At 46.1% G+C, this 24,212-nt stretch overlaps 1 protein-coding gene across 4 annotated transcripts in view; it reads left to right on the top strand.

Annotated features, from left to right (window-relative positions):
* The window catches only part of LOC126210627 (uncharacterized), a 178,345-nt gene that overhangs the window by 113,872 nt on the left and 40,261 nt on the right, over positions 1–24,212 (top strand). The window contains exons 2-3 of one of the 4 annotated variants that reach the window (XM_049939929.1): positions 4,857–5,094; positions 20,831–21,003. The exons of 2 other annotated variants lie outside the window; for them this stretch is intronic. In XM_049939929.1, coding sequence (XP_049795886.1) covers positions 4,857–5,094; positions 20,831–21,003 — 411 coding nt within the window. The remainder of the gene's footprint in view (positions 1–4,856; positions 5,095–20,830; positions 21,004–24,212) is intronic. One more of the 4 variants, XM_049939930.1, reaches the window with a different exon arrangement.

Genomic DNA, 24,212 nt, shown 5'->3' with positions numbered 1-24,212 from the left:
GGATTGTAACTGAGTTCCGTACCTACCGTGACAATAACAAGCCCAGCCTGGTCAGACGATTATTGCCATGGAAGGTACGTAATTCAGTTAATTTTCGCCCGCCACAAACAATTCTGTTCAGTGCTTATGAAAGCGGTTGTGGATGGCTGGTTACGTTTGGGTCCTGAAGATGACACCATTTGGTGTTGAAACTGGTGACATTTGTTAAAAAATAGTAGACGACGGTGGATTTAAATACAGCCGCTGGTTTTGTTATCATTATTCAAGTACTTCGTTCCGTCTGCTGCCCCACTTGCCTTGATGGATTACCAGAGACTTCAGTGTATGGCTGCGTGGGGTCTGCGCCACACTCGAAGCTTACCATCAGGTCTTACCAACTGAAATCGGGACTCATTTGACGAGGCCACGGTTTTCCCATCGCTTAGGGTCCAACCGATGAAGTCACGAGGCCAGGACAGGGGTTGCAGGCGATGTTGTGGTGTCAGCAAAGACACTCGCGTCGGCCGTTTGCTGCCATAGCCCATTAACGCCAGATTTCGCCACATTGTCCTAACTGGTACACCCGTCGTATGTCCCACATTGATTTCTGTGGTTATTTGACATAGTGTTGCTTGACAAACTGCCTATTGGCTTCTGTCTCGGGTTCTTCGGCCGACGTTGATCTGATGATTTTACTGACGTTTCGCCAGCACGAGTGGCTGCCATTGTCAAAGCTTCACCCTCCATTGCTGGTGGTGAACTGGAGCTCCATTTCACCAACGCCAATGGAGGGTGAAACTTTGACAATGGCAGCCACTCGTGCTGGCGAAACGTCAGTAAAATCATCAGATCAACGTCGGCCGAAGAACCCGAGACAGAAGCCACTAGGCAGTTTCTCAACAAGTGGCCGCGAAATCCTTAACAATAATGTTGCTTGTCTGTTAGCCGTGACGACTGTACGCAAAGACTGCTGCTCTCGGTCGTTAAGTGAAGACATTCGGCCACTACGTTATCTGTGGTGAAAGGTAATGCTTGATATCTGGTATTCTAAGCACACTTGTGTCGCTGTTGATCTCTAAATACTGCATTCCCCAACGATCTCCGAAACGGAATGTCTGATGCTGGGAGCTCCAACTAGCATTCTGCGTTCAAAGTCTTTTAATCCCTGTCATGTAGGCATAATCACGTCGGAAAGCTTCTCACGTGGGTACAAATGACAGCTGCACCAACACATTTGCCTTTTATACCTTGTGCAAGGGGATACTGATGTAATCTGTAGACGGGGTGGTCCATTGATAGAGACCGGGCCAAATATCTCACGAAGTAAGCATCAAAAGAAATAGCTACAAAGAACGTAACTCGTCTAGCTTGAGGGGGAAAACCAGATGACGCTATGGTTGGCCCTCTAGATGGCGCTGCCATAGGTCAACGGACATCAACAAATAGGAACCCCCATTTTTATTACATATTCCTATAGTATGTAAAGAAGTATGAACGTTTTAGATAGACCACTTTTTTCGCTTTGTGATAGATGGCGCTGTAATAGTCAAAAACGTATAAGTACGTGGTATGACGTAACATTCCACTAGTGTGGACGGTACTTGCTTCGTGATACATTACCCGTGTTAAAATGGACCAATTGCTGTAATAGCTTGCGTTCTCAGAAATGATAAGTTCAAAAAGGTACATTGGAGCAAGTGAAATAAAATGTTCAAACGTACCTACGTTCTGTATTGTAATTTAAGAAACCTACCTGTTACCAACTCTTCGTCTAAAATTGTGAGCCACGTGTTTGTGGGTATTACAGCGCCATCTATCAAAAAGCGAAAAAAGTGGTCCAACTAAAACATTCATATTTCTTTACATACTACACGAATATGTAATAAAAATGGGGGTTCCTTTTTTAAAAAAACGCTGTTGATATCCGTTTGAGCTATGGCAGCGCCATCTAGCGGGCCAAACATAGCGCCATCTGGTTTCCCCCTTCAAGCTAGACAAGTTTCGTTCTTTGTAGTTTTCTCGTTTGACGCTTATTTCGTCAGATATTTGGCCCGGTCAGGATCAATGGATCACCCTGTATATGCATATCACCATCACCTCTGTTTATTACTAGCTGATAAAATATTGCCTGAATTGTCTACATGCATGAAGATGACTGAAAACGTTGAAACATCTCTGTGAAGTTGTTTCATAAGACGCTTGTCGAACTCTGTACAACCTATTCATTTTACTGCCGGATTTTAGCTCAATTTATGAACTCTTCCAGAAAGACTGAGCACTCAAACAAGGCCTATTGATTATTATATGTGTGTTTTAATGTGGGTTTCGGTTTTGTTTTGTGGGAATCGCTGAATATGTCATCGTCTGCTGGGGCAGACGATTTTGCTTCTCGTTCAAAGGTGAGCACAGGATGACTAACTTATGTTTCCAATACCTGAACAGAGACGTTTTCCCATCTTAGTCGACGGCTGTGTCGAAGGCTGTTTTTGTGTGTGAGGTTGGTGACGGAGGGCTGCCCTTCTGGTAGCTATCGCTGCACGAGGAGCTGGGTAAGAGAAAGGGGCACTCTACGGTGAACGCTTGGTGAGTACGGATCGTAGCTGTTAAGGGGGGTTTCAGATGATAGGAATCAGGTTGAGTTAGGACTTCGTTATGTTTAACTGGTGAAATACGTAAGAACTTCAGATTAACTGAAGCGTGTGAAGCGAGTTATTTTTTAATGATTTTTAATCTTATATTTTGTGGAAATTGCTTTTGTCTGTGTGTGCCAATTTTGTGCCACGTGTTTGGTAATCAATGACCCTTCTGGTTCACCACGGCACCGCAATAGGATTTATTTTAACAGTTTGCTTGTTTAATGAGCTACAACTTCTGCATGAATATCTCTTCTTTCGTGCGCTTTCTACAAAGCAGCACAACAATTTGAGTCAGAATGCACCACGTGCCCTAGTTCGGCCGTTTGCAAGCAGCAGACGCAGTTAGTATGTTAAATAATGATCACACAGCCTTGTGCATTGTTTAAACCTCTGTCCAGAATAGAGCATGCGTATGATCGTAATGCAAATCTCACTTAGATATTTTTACGGTATTAATGCAAAGGAGATGATAGTATAATTGTCTCCCACACCCGTCTGCTGTGTTTATTCTTGCTGTAGTTAAATTGTGCTGTGTTTCATTCTCACGTAATTCTTACTTAAATATTTCGAGTCACTCATCAGTTATGTGTACTTAGGATGTGCACCCCAATATTTAATTGCAATAAATAATCTACGTGAAAGATAAATTGTTTGGTGTCGATCTTACCCCCCTACTCCGATTTCCAAACCTGTATTAATCAAGTTGCTTCATGAAACTTCCTAGCAGATTAAAACTGTGTGCCCGACCGAGACTCGAACTCGGGACCTTTGCCTTTCGCGGGCAAGTGCTCTACCATCTCAGCTACCGAAGCACGACTCACGCCCGATCCTCACAGCTTTACTTCTGCCAGTACCTCGTCTCCTACCTTCCAAACTTTACAGAAGATCTCCTGCGAACCTTGCAGAACCAGCACTCCTGAAAGAAAGGATACTGCGGAGATATGGCTTAGCCACAGCCTGGGGGATGTTTCCAGAATGAGATTTTCACTCTGCAGCGGAGTGTGCGCTGATATGAAACTTCCTGGCAGATTAAAACTGTGTGCCCGACCGAGACTCGAACTCGGGACTTTTGCCTTTCGCGGGCAAGTGCTCTACCATCTGAGCTACCGAAGCACGACTCACGCCCGATCCTCACAGCTTTACTTCTGCCAGTACCTCGTCTCCTACCTTCCAAACTTTACAGAAGCTCTCCTACGAACCTTGCAGTACCAGCACTCCTGAAAGAAAGGATACTGCGGAGATATGGCTTAGCCAGAGCCTGGGGGATGTTTCCAGAATGAGATTTTCACTCTGGAGCGGAGTGTGCGCTGATATGAAACTTCCTGGCAGATTAAAACTGTGTTCCCGACCGAGAGTCGAACTCGGACCTTTGCCTATAGCGGGCAAGTGCTCTACCATCTGAGCTACCGAAGCACGACTCACGCCCGATCCTCACAGCTTTACTTCTGCCAATACCTCGTCTCCTACCTTCCAAACTTAACAGAAGCTCTCCTGTGAACCTTGCAGAACCAGAGCTCGTGAAAGAAAGGATACTGCGGAGACATGGCTTAGCCACAGCCTGAGGGATGTTTCCAGGAATGAGATTTTCACTCTGGAGCGGAGTGTGCGCTGATATGAAACTTCCTGGCAAATTAAAACTGTGTTCCCGACCAAGAGTCGAACTCGGACCTTTGCCTCTCGCGGGCAAGTGCTCTACCATCTGAGCTACCGAAGCACGACTCACACCCGATCCTCACAGCTTTACTTCTGCCAGTACCTCGTCTCCTACCTTCCAAACCTTACAGAAGCTCTCCTGCGAACCTTGCAGAACCAGCACTCCTGAAAGAAAGGATACTGCGGAGATATGGCTTAGCCACAGCCTGGGGGATGTTTTCAGAATGAGATTTTCACTCTGCAGCGGAGTGTGCGCCGATATGAAATTTCCTGGCAGGTTAAAACTGTGAGTTCGAGTCTCGGTCGGGCACACAGTTTTAATCAGCCAGGAAGTTTCATATCAGCGCACACTCCGCTGCCGAGCGAAAATCTCATTCTGGAAGTTGCTTCATGCACGACACGGAGTGCTATTTATCTGGCTGCTCCGTTTTTTTGTAAATTGTTAGGAAGGGCTTGGGCTGGTGGCGCCCCTGAATTTCTGAATTTTTATCATTATTTGTCTGAGAAAAGCAGCTAGAAATGCAAGATAACGTATATGGCTCGACGAAAAACCTCGTAGAGATAGTAATACGTTACAACGTTTCGCAGGACACACTGACGTGTTGATAGCTTGCAAGACCCTCGAGTATCGGTCCATCGCGGTGGGTGCCATGCTTCGCCTGATAACAAGCTGGACGCTGGGACCCAGGAGGCTCGGGTTCGAGGAGTGCGACGACGGCCTGGCTGCTCTCGCCGGCCTCACTGACACCACCGACAGCTACCAGCTCACCATGGACCTCGCGTGCTTCGTCGCTGCCGACTGCATCGACTCCTGCTCTGCGTCGGGGTACGTACGCCACTGAAAGCCCCAACCACCAATCTTACATCTACTACTCTTGTACTCTTCTTACATTTGTTCTTACACTGCCATTCACTTTTCCTATACCTCGAGACAACATTCCATTAGAACTACTGACGGCCTTGGGAGAGCCAGTCATGACAAAACTCTACCATCTGGTGAGCAAGATGTATGAGACAGGCAACATTCCCTAAGACTTCAATAAGAATATAATATTTCCAATCCCAAAGAAAGCAGGTGTTAACAGATGTCAAAATTAGCGAACTATCAGTTTAATAAGTCACACCTGCAAAATGCTAACGCGAATTCTTTATAGACGAATGGAAAAACTGGTAGAAGTCGACCTCGGGGAAGATCGAATTGGAATCCGTAGAAATGTCGGATCATGTAAGGTAATACTGACCTTACGACTTATCTTAGAAGAAAGATTAAGGAAAGGCAAACCTACGTTTACAGCATTTGTAGACTCAGAGAAAGCTTTTGACAATGTTGACTGGAATACTCTCTTTCAAATTCTGAAGGTGGCAGGGGTAAAATACAGGGAGCGAAAGGCTATTTACAATTTGTACAGAAACCAGATGGCAGTTATAAGAGTCGAGGGGCATGAAAGGGAAGCAGCGGTTGGGAAGGGAGTGAGACAGGATTGTAGCCTCTCCGCGATGTTATTCAATCTGCATATTGAGCAAGCAGTAAAGGAAACAAAAGAAAAATTCGGTGTAGGTATTAAAAACCACGGAGAAGAAATAAAAACTTTGAGGTTCGCCGACGACATTGTAATTCTGTCAGAGAGAGCAAAGGACTTGGAAGAGCAGTTGAACGGAATGGACAGTGTCTTGAAAGAAGGATATAAGATGAACATCAACAAAAGCAAAACGAGGATAATGGAATGTAGTCGAATTAAGTCGGGTGATGCTGAGGGAATTAGATTAGGAAATGAGACACGTAAAGAAGTAAAGGCGTTTTGCAGGTTGGGGAGCAAAATAACTGATGATGTTCGAAGTAGAGAGGATATGAAATGTAGACTGGCAATGGCAAGGAAAGCGTTTCTGAAGAAGAGAAATTTGTTAACATCGAGTATAGATGTAAGTGTCAGGAAGTGGTTTCTGAAAGTATTTGTATGGAGTGTAGCCATGCATGGAACTCAAACATGGACGTTAAATAGTTTGGACAGGAAGAGAATAGAAGCTTTCGAAATGTGGTGGTACAGAAGAATGCTGAAGATTAGATGGGTAGATCACGTTACTAATGAGGAGGTATTGAATACAATAGGGGAGAAGAGGAGTTTGTGGCAGAACTTGACAAGAAGAAGGGACCGGTTGGTGGGGCATCTTCTGAGGCACCAAGGGATCACAAATTTAGCATTGGAGAGCAGTGTGGAGCGTAAAATATCGAGTCAAGTTGATTTTAGGATCCGGCAGCAAACCCGAAGAGACTTTCAAGACTATTACGCCGGGAAAGCCTACGTAATCAGAACTGACTGTAGCCCTGATGATGTCATCAATTCGGCGAGGAAGAGGATCCAACAGGCTTCAGATTACAGCCAGCTGAGGCCGTTCCCTGATGTTTTGAACCCTTAGAGGGACCGAACTGCAGGGGCGTTGAGTGGTATGTTTCAGCCGCTATTCCAATTACTCCCAGAGTTCGTCGATGGCATTAGATCAGGTGATACTGTATGCCAGTCGAGATGAGAAAGTGTACTTGAGTGTTTGTCAAACCAGCAACGTAGTCCGCTTTTCTCATCTTGCAAAATGGGACGCCATATCTCCCACGGGAAAGTGCTTGAGAAGCAATAATTGTGACCTGGTAGTCGAGGGAGGGCAGGATTCGGTTACGATTGTGGACGGGGACATAATCAGTCATTATTGGTTGCCCTTTACAGTTACACACAATCTGTTTTAAATCAGCAATTCCCGAGTCAACAATAAATAAAAGAAATACCACACGCTATTAATGAAAGAATAAACAACAGTGTAAATAATAGTGTTTTCAGTGAGTTACAATTTATCAAATCACCATTAAATACAGATACAACAGATAATGATTTAAAAGCAAGCCCCTGTGATCTGCACAGAAGGCCTTACTCGCAAGGAATGGCAACAAATTAAGAATTGTTTAAAACTCGCTGCAACTTGCAAATTACAGATATTGAAATATTAAAGGCAATTCGCCACAAAAACAGCAGATGGCATCAGACGCCAAGAATGGCAGTAAATAAGTTTTTAAAGGCTTACTGCGTAAATACAAATACCAAATTAGAATTTTAAAGCAAATAACCACAATCACGGCTGAATGCCTTACACGCCAGGAACTGCAATAATACAAAAAAATTGAAACCTGCTGTAAAACAGCAAATAGCAAAAGTTAATTAAAAAAAAACAAGCAACTGATCCAGACGGTGCTCCAGGAATCAACCTCTGAGGAGGTCCGGCAACAAACACTTTCGCGAGCGATAAGATAGCCAGACAAGAGTTGCATGCACTTCACAAGATGGTAACTCAGACTAGTGGCAGTCTAACGAATGACTAATGATAATCTTGCTGAAGCTACCTGACGTCCGATAAATCAAATGCAACGATGGAACAATACGCAAAAGCCGGAACCGGCGGTGTGCACTACGACGAGAATAGTGTGTTTAGAGCGCCCACAACGAGAAAGGAATCACCACCACCAGTGTAGAAGAATCACCAACCGACCTACAATCAAGAAAGCTGTCAAAGCTACACGCCTTACCGGACAGCAGCAGCAAGGTGAGGAAATGTACGCTGCCGTTACATACACTAACCCGCTGGGCAGGTAACTAGGGCGTCAGAGGCCACCACGCAAGAAAAATTGCCGTTGGTTGAACTTAACAAATTGTAAGAGGTTGAACGCAGTAAATAGTAATAAGAAGTCGAGGAAAGCTAATCAGATCCGCCATCCCCAAGCACTCCACTCGCTGCTCCTCGTCTCGCCGACGCTACGAGCAGCATCATGAACCCAAGTCACTGGAGAATCGCGAGATATCACAATGGTGGGGGTTTCTCTACTTGGATTGAAATGCACTCGTCTTAAAACTTTCTGGATCCGGTTTATGACGAAGTCGTGCACTCTGGTGACCACAACCCTTCCATCAGGCAGTCTACATCTACATCTACATTTTATACTCCGCAAGCCACCCAACGGTGTGTGCCGGAGGGCACTTCACGTGCCACTGTCATTACCTCCCTTTCCTGTTCCAGTCGCGTAGGGTTCGCGGGAAGAACGACTGACGGAAAGCCTCCGTGTGAGCTCGAATCTCTCTAATTTTACATTCGTGATCTCCTCGGGAGGTATAAGTAGGGGGAAGCAATATATTCGATACCTCATCCAGAAACGCATCCTTTCTAAACCTGGACAGCAAGCTACACCGCGATGCAGAGAGCCTCTCTTGCAGAGTATGCCACTCGAGTTTGCTAAACATCTCCGTAACGCTATCACGCTTACCAAATAACCCTGTGACGAAACGCGCCGCTCTTCTTTGGATCTTCTCTACCTCCTCCGTGAACCCGACCTGGTACTGATCCCACACTGATCAGCAATACTCAGGTATAAGTCGAACGAGTGTTTTGTAAGCCACCTCCTTTGTTGATGGACTACATTTTCTAAGGACTCTCCCAATGAATCTTAACCTGGCACCCGCCTTACCAACAATTAATTTTATATGATCATTCCACTTCAAATCGTTCCGCACGCATACTCCCAGATGTTTTACAGAAGTAACTGCTACCAGTGTTTGTTCCGCTATCATATAATCATACAATACAGGATCCTTCTTTCTATGTATTCGCAATACATTACATGTGTCTATGTTAAGGGTCAGTTGCCACTCCCTGCACCAAGTGCCTATCCGCTGCAGATCTTCCAGCATTTCGCTACAGTTTTCTAATGCTGCAACTTCTCTGTATACTACAGCATCATCCGCGAAAAGCCGCATGGAACTTCTGACACTATCTACTAGGTCATTTATATGTATTGTGAAATGTCCATGCGTGCCGCCAGCGGCCCCAGCGTGTTCTGGCACTGCACGGACCTCCCTCCTCCTCAGTACCAAACTCGCCCACTCACACGACCCGGGAAAACAACGACGTCGCCCCAAAGATAGGGCTCAATAATAAAACGGAGGTAATCAAGAACAGGTGTTTATTCGGACCACAGTTGAGAAATTTAATAACAAAGGAAAAATTCTTCTTAACAAAAAATTATTAAAACCTCTCATACAGGTCTGGAACATTGCATAAACGTAGAGGGACATGAAGACTGTGCAACTGACCGCTAAGGACGGAGCTGAGCGTTCGGCATTGTTGGCCCACAGGTGCGTCTCAGGATGTCGATGCAAAGTCGTAGGTCCCACTGTGGCGCCTTCCGACCGGGCTATGACTGATGGGCTGCTAAGAACCGGCGCAGGAATTGGCCTAGACCTCCGGTGCAGCGAACTGCCGACTTGTTGGTTTGCGCCAGGCTATATACCAGGGACGCGGAAGAATTCATACCGATCCAGTTCTGCACACGTGACATGGCCGAAGAAATAGGTGCCTGGCACGAAGGACCTCTGGCGAGGCTTCTCTTGCCGCCTGTCGTCCTTGTTCGACGTTGGCCGGGAAGGCTACGCCTTGCACGTATGCAACCCCGTAATGCTTCAGTGTCTAAGGGGTTGTCGATGCCTTTAGGCGAACGTAGGGTAAATGGCAGCATATTCGTCGTTAACATGTAGAAGGTAGAGCGTCTTCCGTAGCATGAGTAAGTAGCGCGAAGCGCACTTTGAATGTATCCCGATGGTTGAAAGAGCCACGCGCACTTTCAATAAGAAAATGCTATCAGACACTGAAATCAGCGTAAAAGATTGGGTCGCCACCAACTCTAGCCACACAACAAAAAGCCGGTTGCGCTGAGTTGGAAAATTACTTAATTTATTCATACGAAAACTCACAAAAGAACATTCATTGTAAAGTCACTGATAAAGAATGGAATGTAATTATTAATATGATCCACGCATTGTACTGGTCAATCAAATATTGAATAAAGTAAAGAGAGCGCGAACACTGTGCATATGTGCAGCTTGCAGCAACATTGCTGAAAACAAGATCTATTCCAGAACATTTGTTTTAAATAAGAAAAGGACACTAATTATTGGACCTGTGCACATGGCAACACTATGGATGGGCTGACAAGGAAAACAACACGGTAAATGGCGTAGTTAACTGAGACGTAGCATCGGTACACTGGATAAGATTGGAGGCAAAATTATTTATTCCTTAAAACATTGATGTAATGCATCTATAGACTGCTGTTGCCTGGTAACTAAGTACAATTGCTTGTGAAAAGCCATACGTTTGACAACAGACTCGTGTGCCCACGTGGTTCGTGGAGACACAATTTCTACGTACTGTCGCCATATTTTAGTAACATCAAACCACGCAGTCGCGAACAATTAACATCTTACACATGACACATTTGAACAGACAAAGGATAATGGCAGAGGGCCAAAGAAGTCTAATAGTAACCCATGTGGATGGTTTCCACTGCGCATAAAGTAATGAGACAAAGAAAATTCACAAAGAAGCAAAAATTGCCAAGATTCGGAAAAGATTAGAAAGCATACACACGCAGTTGCAGGCACACAAACATTCACACTGAACCGAGGGGGCTTCAACGTATGCAACACCTTTGTGCTATGTTCTTCTTACGGATCAAAGTCAAGTATAGGAATAAAACTGAAAGTCTGCAAAAGACGAGCATTCCTTGCTGGGACCCAGCAAATCAATCTTCATAAGATGAAACGCGAGACCAAAATTTAAAGTCTCCCCTCTTGCTATGAGACAAAGGGCCACATGGTTAAGTCAGCTCACCCTTCTTCGAAGGGACTTCGGCTGCAGACCCTCGGCGAGCTGGAAGCAGACTGGCTGTCCACACACTCCAACGTCTCCCATGCGACCCCGTGGCCAGGAAAACCCAGAGATGAGGCATCCGCCACCAACCTTACACCGGTAACTTTCACACAAGGGGGGCAAACCTCTTTGCCTACCTGAAAACTACACTACTGCGCATTAAAATTGCTACACCAAGAAGAAATGCAGATGATAAACAGGTATTCATTGGACAAATATACTAGAACTGACATGTGATTACCTTTTCACGCAATTTGCGTGTATCGATCCTGAGAAATCAGTATCCAGAACAACCACCTCTGGCCGTAATAACGGCCTTGATACGCCTCGGCCTTGAGTCAAACAGAGCTTGGATGCTGTGTACATGTACAGCTGTCCATGCAGATTCAACACGGTACCACAGTTCATCAAGAGTAGTGACTGGCGTATTGTGACGAGCCAGTTGCTCGGCCACCATTGACTAGACGTTTTCAATTTGTGAGAGATCTGGAGAATGTGGTGGCCAGGGCAGCAGTCGAAAGTTTTCTGTTTCCAGAAAGGCCCGTACAGGACCTGCAACATGCGGTCGTGCATTATCCTGCTGAAATGTAGGGTTTCGCAGGGATCGAATGAAGGGTAGAGCCACGGGTCGTAACACGTCTGAAATGTAACGTCCACTCTTCAAAGTGCCGTCAATGTGAACAAGAGGTGACCGAGACGTGTAACCAATGCACCCCATACCATCACGCCGGGTGATACGCCAGTATGGCGATGACGGATACACGCTTCCAATGTTCGTTCACCGCGATGTCACCAAACACGGATGCGACCATCACGATGCTGTAAACAGAACCTCGATTGTTTCGGAAAAATGACGTTTTGCCATTCGTGCACCCACGTTCGTTGTCGAGTACACCATCGCAGGGGCTCCTGTCTGTGATGCAGCGTCAAGGGTAACCGAAGCCACGGTCTCCGAGCTGATAGTCCATGCTGCTGCAAACGTAGTCGAACTGTTCGTGCGGATGGTTGTTGTCTTGCAAACGTCCCCATCTGTTGACTCAGGGATCGAGACGTGGCTGCACGATCCGTTACAGCCATGCCGATAAGATGCGTGTCATCTCGACCGCTAGTGATGCGAGGCCGTTGGGATCCAGCACTTCGTTCCGTATTACACTCCTGAACCCACCGATTCCATATTCTGCTCACAGTCATTGGATCTCGACCAACGCGAGCAGCAATGTCGATACGATAAACCGCAATCGCGATAGGCTACAATCCCAACTTTATGAAAGTCGGAAGCGTGATGGTACGTATTTCTCCTCCTTACACGAGGCATCAGAACAACGTTTCACGAGGCAACGCCGGTCAACTGCTGTTTGTGTATGAGAAATCGGTTTGAAACTTTCCTCATGTCAGCAGGTTGTATGTGTCGCCACCGGCGCCAACTTTGTGTGAATGCTTTGAACAGATAGTCATTTGCATAAGACAGCATCTTCATCCTGTTGGCTAAATGTCGCGTCTGTAGCGCGTCATCTTCGTGGTGTAGCAATTTTTACTGGCCAGTGGTGTACAAGGGTTACCATTCTGTACGACTAACTTTGATTTTCTGCAGCAGACTAAATTACCGTATAGCAAAATGAAACACACACACATTCATTCACTCGCGCGCATGCCAGAGAGTTCTGTATCACCGGAAAGCAAATAAAATGATAATGAAAGGGGACCACAGGACCCTTTCACATCGATTGCTCCTCAATCCGAATTCCCGAATCGTTTGATGTGGAGGTGTTATTCTAATAGAGTTCGAGAGCCTCTGCAATGCTGTTTGAGTTTAGAGTGAATACCAAGTGGGCTGAGGCGTGAACGGGAATTAGGGCCGAGGAGGGAGGTGCGCTAAGGTAGTCTGAGCAGTTTTCCAAAGTCGTTATGCCAGGGTGGCGTGGTGGTCAGCGCATCTGCCTAGTCAGTAGGAGACCCCGGTTTGAATCCCTGACGTAGTACAAGTTTCCATTGGTCGCTTCAGACTGCATCAGTATACAGGGTGGTCCACTGATCAAGACGGCGCCAAATATCTCACGAAATAAGCGACAACCGAAAAAGCTACACAGAACGAAATTCGTCTAGCTGGAAGGAGGAAACCAGATGGCGTTATGGTTGGCCCGCTAGATGGCGCTGCCATAGGTCAAACGGAACACCTATTTTTTATTATATATTTGTGTAATACGTAAAGAAATATGAATGTTTTAGTTGGACCACTTTTCTCGCATTGTGATAGATGGCGTTGTAATAGACACAAATATATCGCTCACAACTTTAGACGAACAGTTGCTAACAGGCAGGTTTTTAAAGTAAAATACAGAACGTAGGTACGTTTGAACATTTTTTTTCGGTTATTCCCATGTGATACATGTACCTTTGTGAACTCATCATTTCTGAGAACGCATGCTGTTACAGCGTGATTACCTGTAAGTACCACATTAATGCAATAAATGCTCAAAATGATGTCCGTCAACCTCAATGCATTTGGCAATACGTGTAACGACACGCATTGACAATGCGCTGACGCATGTTGTCAGGCGTTGTCGGTGGATCTCGATAGCAGATATCCTTCAAATTTTCCCACGGACAGAAATCCGGGGACGTCAGAGCCGTTGAACGTGCAGGCCATGGTATGGTGCTTCGACGGGCTGTCATGAAATATGCTATTCAATACCGCATCAACCGCACGCGAGCTATGTTCCGGACATCCATCATGTTGGAAGTACATCGCCATTCTGTCATGCGGTGAAACGTAGTAACATCGCTAGAACATTACGTAGAAATCAGCATACATTGCACCATTTAGACTGCCATCGATAAAATGGGGGCCAATTATCTTTCCTCCCATAATGCCGCAACATACATTAACCCGCCAACGTTGCTGATGTTCCACTTGTCGCAGCCATCGTGAATTTTCCGGTTGCTCAATAGTGCAAATTCTGCCGGTTTACGTTACCGCTGTTGGCGAATGACGCTTCGTCGCTAAATAGAACACGAGCAAAAAATCTGTCATCGTCCTGTAATTTTTCTTGTGCCCAGTGGCAGAACTGTACACGATGTAAAAGTCGTCGCCATGCCGGAGTGGCCGAGCGGTTCTAGGCGTTACAGTCTGGAGCCGCGCGACCGCTACGGTCGCAGGTTCCAATCCTGCCTCGGGCATGGATGTTTGTGATGTCCTTAGATTACTTAGGTTTAAGTAGTTCTAGGGGACTGATGACCTCAGAAGTTAAGTCCCATAGTGCTCAGAGCCATTTGAACCATTTGAACCAGGAGCCGACCAGATGACGGACGTCTTCGACAGCTTTCGTGTTTCCTGTGACAAAGCTGTGCCAAACTAGGAACACGACATTCTAGTATGAAACATAATATATACATAATTATCAGACTAAAATTGAAAAAAATTGAAATATATTTAACTTATTTTTTTCTTTTATGATGCTAGAAGCGTTAGTTACATCTGAGACACGTCATGGTGACTTGACGTTAGTGAAGCCTGCCTTTAGGGTGACTAAGGCCTGTTATCAACACGTCACTGAGTTTGAACGAGGTATATATATATATATATATATATATATATATATATATATATATATATATATATATATATATATATATATATATATAAACCTATTTTACTGCCTGCCCCATTGAGCTAATCCCGATGGGCATGCCCCTGACACTGGGCAGGCCAGGATGTTATTCGCTGCAGGTTCCTAATACTAATTTCCTAATCTAATTCCTACTAACTAGTTTCAACCTAAGTCCATTCCAGTGCTTCGTCTAGTCTGTCATATTATTCCCCACTCCCCCTAGTCCCGCACGTGGAGGATTCCAGACTACTAAGGTCGGCCTATCCACGCGCAGGCGGTATAGGAGTAGGGCGCGTGTTTGGTGTTAATATCTCCAGTTTTACTTTAATTTATGTTAATTTATTTCTCTCAGGTATTCCTTTAACACTTTTCGTGATACCTCGTCTACTAGTTTGTTAAGAGTTTGAAAAGTGTCTTGTTGTCTTATTAGGTGGTATGCGTCATGGTCAGGTAATTGGTCACGTAGTGTGGAAGCAAAAGAGGGCACTCGTAAATCACATGATCGGGAGTACCCTCTGGTTCACTACATTCACACGCGGGTGTGGCCCTTTTCCCGAACCAACGTAAGTATGTCGGGTAAGGCCCGAGAAAATAAATTAGTCCTCTGGTGGGTTCAAAGTATTTCATTTTTAATTGTTCCCTAATGTTCGAAATAAGTTCAAATGTCCTACGTCCTGTTTCGTCCGTCTCCCATAGCTCTTGCCACAGTTGTTCACCCCTCTGCCGAATCTCACCCTTGTCCCTTGCCCCAGTGCCTAAAATTTCCTCTATCTTCGTAACATTTCCTTTCTTGACCCAGAACCACGCAGCCTGCTCTCTAATTTTGATGTCCAAGGGGCAGAGCCCCATTCTGACGAATAAAGCTCCCCCTGGTGATGTCCTGCAAGCCCCCACAGACTGTTACACCTCAACAGCCATGCATCTCACCAGCATGCAGCACACCTCGAGATATAGGCTTTTTTATGGAGGCTTGTACCATCCTCGCGATCCGGGGAAATTAAACCAAGATCCCCATTCCCTGTGACGCACAACGTTCAACCACTCCACTGCCGTGGTGGTCGCTGAAGCATTCCCCGGAGCCTACGGTGACAGGGGACTGCCGGCGCTTACCAGTCCCCAGCTCAGAAAACCCGGGATCGCCAACCCACATCCAGCAAACGGCTGCCAACAAGCAAATTACTGAGAAGACACAATCTCATAATAAGTCATTTCTAAACAGCGCTTTCCAAAATCCACAATATGGCGATAATGATCCTCATGTACTAGGGCATGTTCTTTTCCTGTCACATTCTTTGGTGCATATGAGCACAGGCATTGTTGTACAGGGTGTCCGAAAAGTCATTCCCTGATTACATAAATTCATAACTCAGGCTATAAGTAAGATATAAATATGAAACTGGTGTCTAATTGTTAATAAATTATCAAAGTTTTTTTCACACATCAGTAAACTTGCACATGAGCACCCTTGGTAGCACGTAGCACATCTAGGCGATATTCAATTTCCGACCACACATTAGCCAACATAACTGGAGGGATCGATTCAGCGACTGTAGTTATCCATAGCCGCAGGGTTTCAAGATCTGGTACACGTGTTCGGTAGACCTCGTCCTTTGACATAACCCCATAAAAAGAAGTGTAATGGGGTTATGTTAAGTGAGCGTGGAGGCCAAACCGTTGGCCCATCACCACCAATCCATCGCCCAGGAAAGGTCATATCGAGATAGGCACGGAAGTCCAAACCCCAATGAGGCAGTGCACCGTCTTGCTGAAACAAGACATCGGGGTGATACTGAAGCAGCTGAGGAACAGCATACAGTTGCAACATGTCCAGATACACTGCAGATGTGATGGCAGCCTCAGCGAAGAAGAATGGCCCGATAATTCGATCGTGCAATAGCGCGCACCAAACATTCACCTTTGGACTGCCTCTGGTGCACTCCATGACCTCGCCAGGGGGTTGTGAACCCCAAATGCGCACGTTATGGCGATTCACTACTCCACTGACAAAAAAGGTCGCTTCGTCGGAAAAGGTAATTCGTCTGAGATAACCATCATCGTCCTCAATACGTGATAGCATTTCGACCGCAAAGTCATATCGACGTGTACTGTCATTGGGCAACAAGGCCTGAACGATTTGCACTTTGTATGCACGAAACTATAAACGTTTGTGTAAAATGTCACGGAGAGAGCTTTTTGGCATCTGTAATTAACATGAGGCCCTGCGCACCGATTTCTTCGGACTTGGCAGAAAAGACTGCCTTACAGCTTCCACCCTGTCTGCTGAGGTTCTTGGTTGACCAGATCTCGGAAGGTCAGCAACCGATCCTGTGTTCTTGAACTTCTCATATCAGGCTTTAATGCTCTTGACATCTGGTGGATTCCTTCCACAAGTTTTCTGAAAGTGTCTCTGCACTGTGGTTGGTGATCGTGTCTCATGATACCACAGGACACACTGTGCCTTCTCCTGATTGGTTAACATGGCTTCTTGGGCACACTCCCTCATCCACTACCTACGTGCTGCGATCCTAAAACAGAAAAAAAAACTTTGATAGCTGTAAACAATTCGACACAAGTTTCTATCTTACTTCTAGCCTGAGTTATCAATTTATGTAATCAGGGAAAGACTTTTCTGACACCCTGTATTTCAACAGAGACCAGTCAGTTTTCGAAAATGTGTCAGCAGACGCGCATACCACCCGTAATTTACGCTGGAGGATGATGCTTCAGATGGCTCTGAGCACTATGCGACTTAACTACTCTGGTCATCAGTCGCCTAGAACTTAGGACTACTTAAACCTAACTAACCTAAGGAGATCACACACATCCATGCCCGAGGCAGGATTCGAACCTGCGCGGACGCGTGGTTCCCGACTGTAGCGCCTAGAACCGCTCGGCCACTGCGGCCTGTTACGCTGTAGGAGCTCACTCTGAGTCATCTCTTATGACCTGGGCACCTGTACCAAAGGAAAACATTAATACTGGTGAAAGGGCAAGTTGGGTTTAGCTTTCACAATTCTGTTCCACAAAATACTGGGATGTGCTGAAAAATACTGTCTCCGAATTTATGTGAAAATTCTTATAGATTTTTAAATAAAACAAATGTTAGTAACACTCTACATCTTTATTCTTCATGTCTGCATATATCTTTCTCTAAGTACTCGCCTTAGGAACGACCACATTTCTCTCCTAGAGAGACCGGTTTGGTGTTACCGTCGCGCCTTAATCACCATCAAAGTGAAGTCCGCGAAAGTATCCTTCAACTTTTTGAAACAGATGAATAACGAGGCGTGTTTTTTAAGTAAGTACCGTTTTGAAATTAAAAGAAAAGACGTTCAAAGATATTTCAATAATTTTATTTTTGCATGAAAGCCTGTACCTTAATCTACGCGCTGACGCCATTACAGTCTGATGCTTCCTTGTTTACGTTGCGTACTGAGTGTTTAAGATGCGTCCGATAATCTTGAGTCCCGCCGGCTGTGAAGTACGGGCTGTTATAAGATTTCTTAGTGCTAAAGGCCTAAAAGCGATCTATATTCATCGTGAGATCTGCGCAGTTTACGGAGAAAACATTATGAGTGATGGAATGGTAAGAATGTGGGTGATAGCATTTAAAGATGGCGGCACAAATGTGCATGATGAACAACGGAGTGGGTGTCCTTCGGTCGTTAATGAAAGTTTGGTCCAGGACGTGGACTATAAGGTGAGAGAAAACAGGTGCTTTAGGCCTACGATTTCGTCCTTGCGGGATGCCTTTCCTAATGTTTCTCGTAGTGTTTCGTATAGCACTGTGACCGAGCACTTGAATTGCCGAAAATTATGCACACGTTGCCTACCGAAAATTTTGACGGATGTGCACAAAACCAAACGTTTAGACAGTGTATTGACTTTCCTTGAGCGATACCGCAACGACGGTGATGATTTCTTAAGCCAATTTGTTACGGGCGATGGAACGTGGGTGGCCTACGTCACACCGGAATCAAAGCAACAGTCCGTGGAAATTGAGCAAGGGCATCGTTTTGCTGCAAGACAACGCCCGTCCGTTCGTGGCGAATCAGACCAAAGGTCACATCTTTTCGATGGGAAACTAGATCATCCTCCGTTCAGCCCCGATCTTGCGCCCAGTGACTACCATCTGTTCCTGCACTTGAAGAAACACCTGGGCGGTCAGCGTCTTCGACGATGACGAAGTCAAAAGAGTGGTGATGCAGTGGTTAACAAGTCAGGCGGCAGACTTCTATGAGGAGGGTATTCAAAAACTGGTACAACGTTATGAGAAGTCCCTCAATATTGACGGAAATTGTGTAGAAAAGTAGATTAAGGTACAGGCTTTCATGTAGAAATAAAATTATTGAGATATCTTAGCACGTCTTTTTTTTAAATTTCAGAACGGTACTTACTTAAAAAACACGCCTCGTAGAATGGCGCAAAGTCCGGACTGTATGGAGGATGAACGACGAGAGCGAACTGGAGGCGCTGGATCGCTTCAGCGTTCATGTGTGGTCTGTCAGGAGAGGTTGCCCTGTGTCTGGACGATCTCTTAGGATTCGAAACACGATTACAGCACTCTGTTTCTCACGCACTGATAAAGTTACGTCACACACCGCCGTCTTACACCCTACAGTTGTGAGCCCTCTAGCGTCAGAGGGCTGCAAATATGTGGACGTGAAGCGCAAAGATGAAGAATGTTTTATTTTCAAAGCGTTGAGAGTTTCACACTAACAATCCGGAGGCATCACTTTTAAGCATGCGGCAACGTCGTGTTTACGTGCAAACCGGTGACAAGTGAAATAATAAGTACAGAGGGCTTGCAAGATACAACTAATTTGTTACTGATCCACAGTTTGACCCAAAGGGTACAGTATTTACACAAAAATTTTGTACAAGTGTCTCTTATTCACAAGTCAGAAAGTATATTACACAATACCTCTCTAATTGAATTAGATGCAAACAAGAACTTCTTATAACTTCTATACTAACTGTAACAACTTCAAAAATAAAAGGTGAAATCAGTTTCATTTGACAAAGGGCACTTTAATAATAAAGGTGAAATAAGTTTCTTTTAAATAGGTCACCTGGGCAATAGCAATAGGACAATTCACGTAATTTCCAATTTCCGCTTCCCATCATGTATTTCTCTTTAACATGTATATAAGTTCAACTCTCGCTGCACATAAGGTATAATTCAGAACACTAGTCTCCTTCCTTTATGGTTTTGAAGGTAAATATATAAGGAGTATAGCAAACGGAACAAACGCCTTGGCGTCTCAATGCAGAGGAAACTTAACTTAATGCAAGATCCCCATTCACTGCAACCCGAAGAACTCAGTGGCCGCTGAATTGGTTGCCATTTTCCCCGCGTCCAAAAGAACCTTCGTTCCCCTCTGGTATTGGTCGGCCAAGACGTCGTACTCCGGACATCGATCTAGACAGGGACTAGGTGCCCGCTGCAGTGCTGCACAGGCACACAGCCACAGCCAAAAGAAACAATGTTAACATCCCCAGAATAGAGCGAGATAAAATTCTGTAAAGATAGATCACATCAAGACAAAGGCAAATTAAAAATGGTTGAAAGCATTAACTGTAGACTTCAAATTTTAAAAATATGTAAAACTGCCCCAGCACAAACAGACTAGTTTTAAAAGGGCAACGATAAGACAAAGCATAATATTATTACACCAGTACGTCGCAGTTCCAATACAATATTGACACTCATAAGAAAGAAGCTAGTGAAAACACGGGTAAGTCCGATTGTAAAGCTAGAAAGCTTGTATGTCTACTTCTTCAATAGACAGCTGCGTGGTACATAGTTCAACTCCACTAGCCAAAATGAATAACACATTGCTCAGCGTCCTGTGTAGAAGACCATGACCCAGTCGCGCCCCAAGAACTTGCAATAACAGGCCCGCTTCCGCACTCCGAGCCACATACACCGGTCGAATCCAGCTAACTCCACGCAAAGACAAGTTTCACCCTTTGAGCAGCGACACGTACCGGCTGTTCCGAAGCCAAAACCCAGACTGCCCGCCAGCTCACCAGCACCACCACCGGCCAACGAGGCAAAGATGAGCAACGCCAGAGGGAAAAAATCGATCCGGGTGAATCGAACGGAGAAAGCAACTGGCACCGGCGCCTCCCCACGTATCAAATCCCCCCTTACAATCAAATTTCGGGATTTCATTTGTTACACCAGCTGACTGCGTTTTATTTTTAAAGGTCTAACATCACGGAGTGGGACGTGCAAACGCTGACCTCGGACGATCAGAGGGGTCCTGTCCTCTCCGAATTACTGCGCACCCTTCGGCACATCACAAAAGCCATACGCCTAGGCAGAAAATGCGCCGGGCGCCAAAAATGGAATTTTCTCCAGCGGCACTTGAACAAAACAGGTGAGATACATGCGATTGCAGTCTTTCTCGGCGTATTCCAGTGATGAATTATTCTCGGGTTATCAGCCGAGTGGTGGCGTCTTCTTGTCACAACGTTTCAATGAGTTTAGTACCCATCATCTTCTGGCGAAGATGGGAGGGAGTTGACACACTTTGCCAGAAGGTGATGGGTAAGAAACTCATTGAAACGTTGCCACAAGACAACGCCACCACTCGGCTGAAAACCCGAGGAGAATTCATCTGCAAAACAGGCGAGTCTTTATTTGTAAGTAAGTTCTTTGGGAATGCAGGTTTTCTCGGTGAATTTCAGTGGCGAAAATTTTCGAGGTATCAACCGAATCGCGGCGCCTTCGCTGGAAGATGACGAGTTAGAAATTCGCAATGTGCGAAAACTTCATCTAGTATGGTATCCATGGCCCGCTCGCTTGGCCGTGCGGTCTAACGCACTGTTTTCCGGGCGGGAATGAGCGCCTAATCCCGGCACGAATCCGCCCGGCGGATTTGTGTCGAGGTCCGGCGAACCGGCCAGTCTGTGGATGGTTTTTAGGCGGTTTTCCATCTGCCTCGGTGAATGCCGGCTTCTTCCCCTTATTCCGCCTCAGTTACACTATGTCGGCGATTGTCGCGCAAATAAGTTCTCCACGTACGCGTACACCGCCATTACTCTACCACGCAAACGTAGCGGTTACACACGTCTGGTGTGAGACGTTCCCTGGGGGTCCACCGAGGGCCGAACCGCACAATAACCCTTGGTTCGGTGTGGAGCAGCGGAGGGGTGAAGTGGACTGCGGTAGTCGTCGTGGGACTGTGGACCACTGCGGCTGCGGCGGGGACGGAGCCTCTCCGTCGTTTCTAGGTCCCAGGTTAACATACAATACATACAATGGTATCCATACATATTATAAAAAACTATGTGTAACTGTACGCATGTACACTGATCAGGCAGAACATTATGACCATATACGTAATAGCCAGTGTGTCCACATTGTCACGGATAAAAGCCGCAACGCGTCGTGACATGGAAGCAATGATGCCTTGCTAGGTCTCTGGAGGGAGTTGACACACATCTGCACACACAAGTCACCTAATTCCCGTAATTTTCGGGAAAATGAGGGGGGGGGGGGCCATGAACTCTGACGCCACATTCAGTCATATCCCAGATGTGTTCCATTGGGTTGAGATCTGGCGAGCTGGGGGGAATAGCACATCAATTATAACTCGCCACTGTATTCCTCAAACCACTCCATCACACTCCTCGTCTTGTGACATGGCGCATTATCTTGTTGAAAAATGTCACTGGCGTCATGAAGGGGTGTACAAGGTATTTGTTGTATTCTGGGTTCTGAGCACAATGGGACTTAACTTCTGAGGTCATCAGTCCCCTAGAACTATGAACTACTTAAACCTAACTAACCTAAGGACATCACACACATCCATGCCCGAGGCAGGATTCGAACCTGCGGCCGTAGCAGCAGCGCGGTTCCGGACTGAAGCGCCTAGAACCGCTCGGCCACGATGGCCGGCTTTATTGAACGTAACTTCTTCTACAATACAATAGCTGGCTGTACAATAGATGTAGGCGTCCGTCGATCTAGCCGGAGATGTGGTTCCTCTCGGTCGGCTGGTACTTTGATCGGCGGTGCAGTACACCGGCTTCGGTGATATCTTCTCGGAGACTCCGCTATAGCGGTTGCCATTAGCAGTGGAAGAAGACTGGTCTGCCTTTGATCGGGCCTATATAGTGAGCTGGAGCCAATAAAAACCTGGTGTGGAAATCCGTGGCCGGATATGTCGCGGCGACCTCTGCAAGGAAAGGTTCCTATTAATCGACTCGAATCTTCGGCGTGTTTCCTGATGTCTTCGCCTGTTTGGCTGTTGGTTTGTTTCCCTCATAGCGTGGCTGATATGCGGTGCTGCCTGCCTTATAGGGGAACCCGATGGCAGACGGTACAGTATTGAACCAGCCTACGATACTTCTTGGCCACCATGGTGCCTTGCAGGAGCACCACTGGAATCATGGATACCCATGTCGATGTTCCCGAGAGCATAATGGAATGGCCACCGTCTCTGCCCAGCAGTGTCAGGGAGTTGTTCCCCTGGTAGACGACGGATTCGCGCCCTCCTGTCGGCATGATGAAGGAGGTATGCCGGCCGGAGTGGCCGTGCGGTTCTAGGCGGTACAGACTGGAACCGAGCGACCGCTACGGTCGCAGGTTCGAATCCTGCCTCGGGCATGGATGTGTGTGATGTCGTTAGGTTAGTTAGGTTTAATTAGTTCTAAGTTCTAGGCGACTGATGACCTCAGAAGCTAAGTCGCATAGTATTGGGGTTCATCAGCCCATGCAAAGCTCTGCCACTGTGCTAACGAACAGTGCCGATGGTCACGAGCCCATTTCAGTCGTAGTCGTCTACGTTGTGTTGTTAACATCGGCACATGCATGGGTCGCTGGCTGTGGACGGCCATCGATAGAAGTGGTCGCTGCACTGTACTCTGCCCAGCATGAAAGTCTGATGTTAGTTCCATCACAGTTCGCCGACCTGTTTTACCAGTCCGCCCAGCCTACGACAGCCGACATCTGTAATGAGGGGTGGCAGCCCAACCCAACGACGTCTGGACGTGGTTTCATCTTGGATTCGACACGTATTGAAGACAATCCCCACAGAACTGCTCGAAAAGCCGACAAGTGGTGCAGTTTCCGAAATGCTTCTGCAGAGTCACCAGAGAAACTCAGGTGGGTCGAGCGCCTTCCCCATTCTACACACAGACAGCAGGCTCACTCATACTACATGCACCAAGTGTGTGTCTAACTAGCAGTCATTCCTCGTCAGGTGTCACTGATACACTACTAGCCATTAAAATTGCTACACCAAGAAGAAATGGAGATAATAAACGGGTATTCATTGGACAAATATAATATAGTAGAACTGACAACTGATTACATTTTCACGCAATTTGGGTGCATAGATCCTGGGAAGTCAGTACCAAGAACAATCACCTCTGGCCGTAATAACGGCCTTGATACGCCTGGGCATTGAGTCAAACAGAGCTTGGATGGCGTGTACAGCTTCACCACGATACCACAGTTCTTCAAGAGTAGTGACTGGCGTATTGTGACGAGCCAGTTGCTCAGCCACCATTGACCAGACGTTTTCAATTGGTGTGAGAAATGTGCTGGCCAGGGCAGCCGTCGAACATTTTCTGTGTCCAG

The sequence above is a fragment of the Schistocerca nitens genome, chromosome 10 (genome assembly GCF_023898315.1).
Source record: "Schistocerca nitens isolate TAMUIC-IGC-003100 chromosome 10, iqSchNite1.1, whole genome shotgun sequence".
In the NCBI taxonomy this organism is placed as follows: domain Eukaryota; kingdom Metazoa; phylum Arthropoda; class Insecta; order Orthoptera; family Acrididae; genus Schistocerca; species Schistocerca nitens.
Note: the sequence above shows the minus strand (reverse complement) of the source record. Positions and strands in the feature narration are given on the sequence as shown.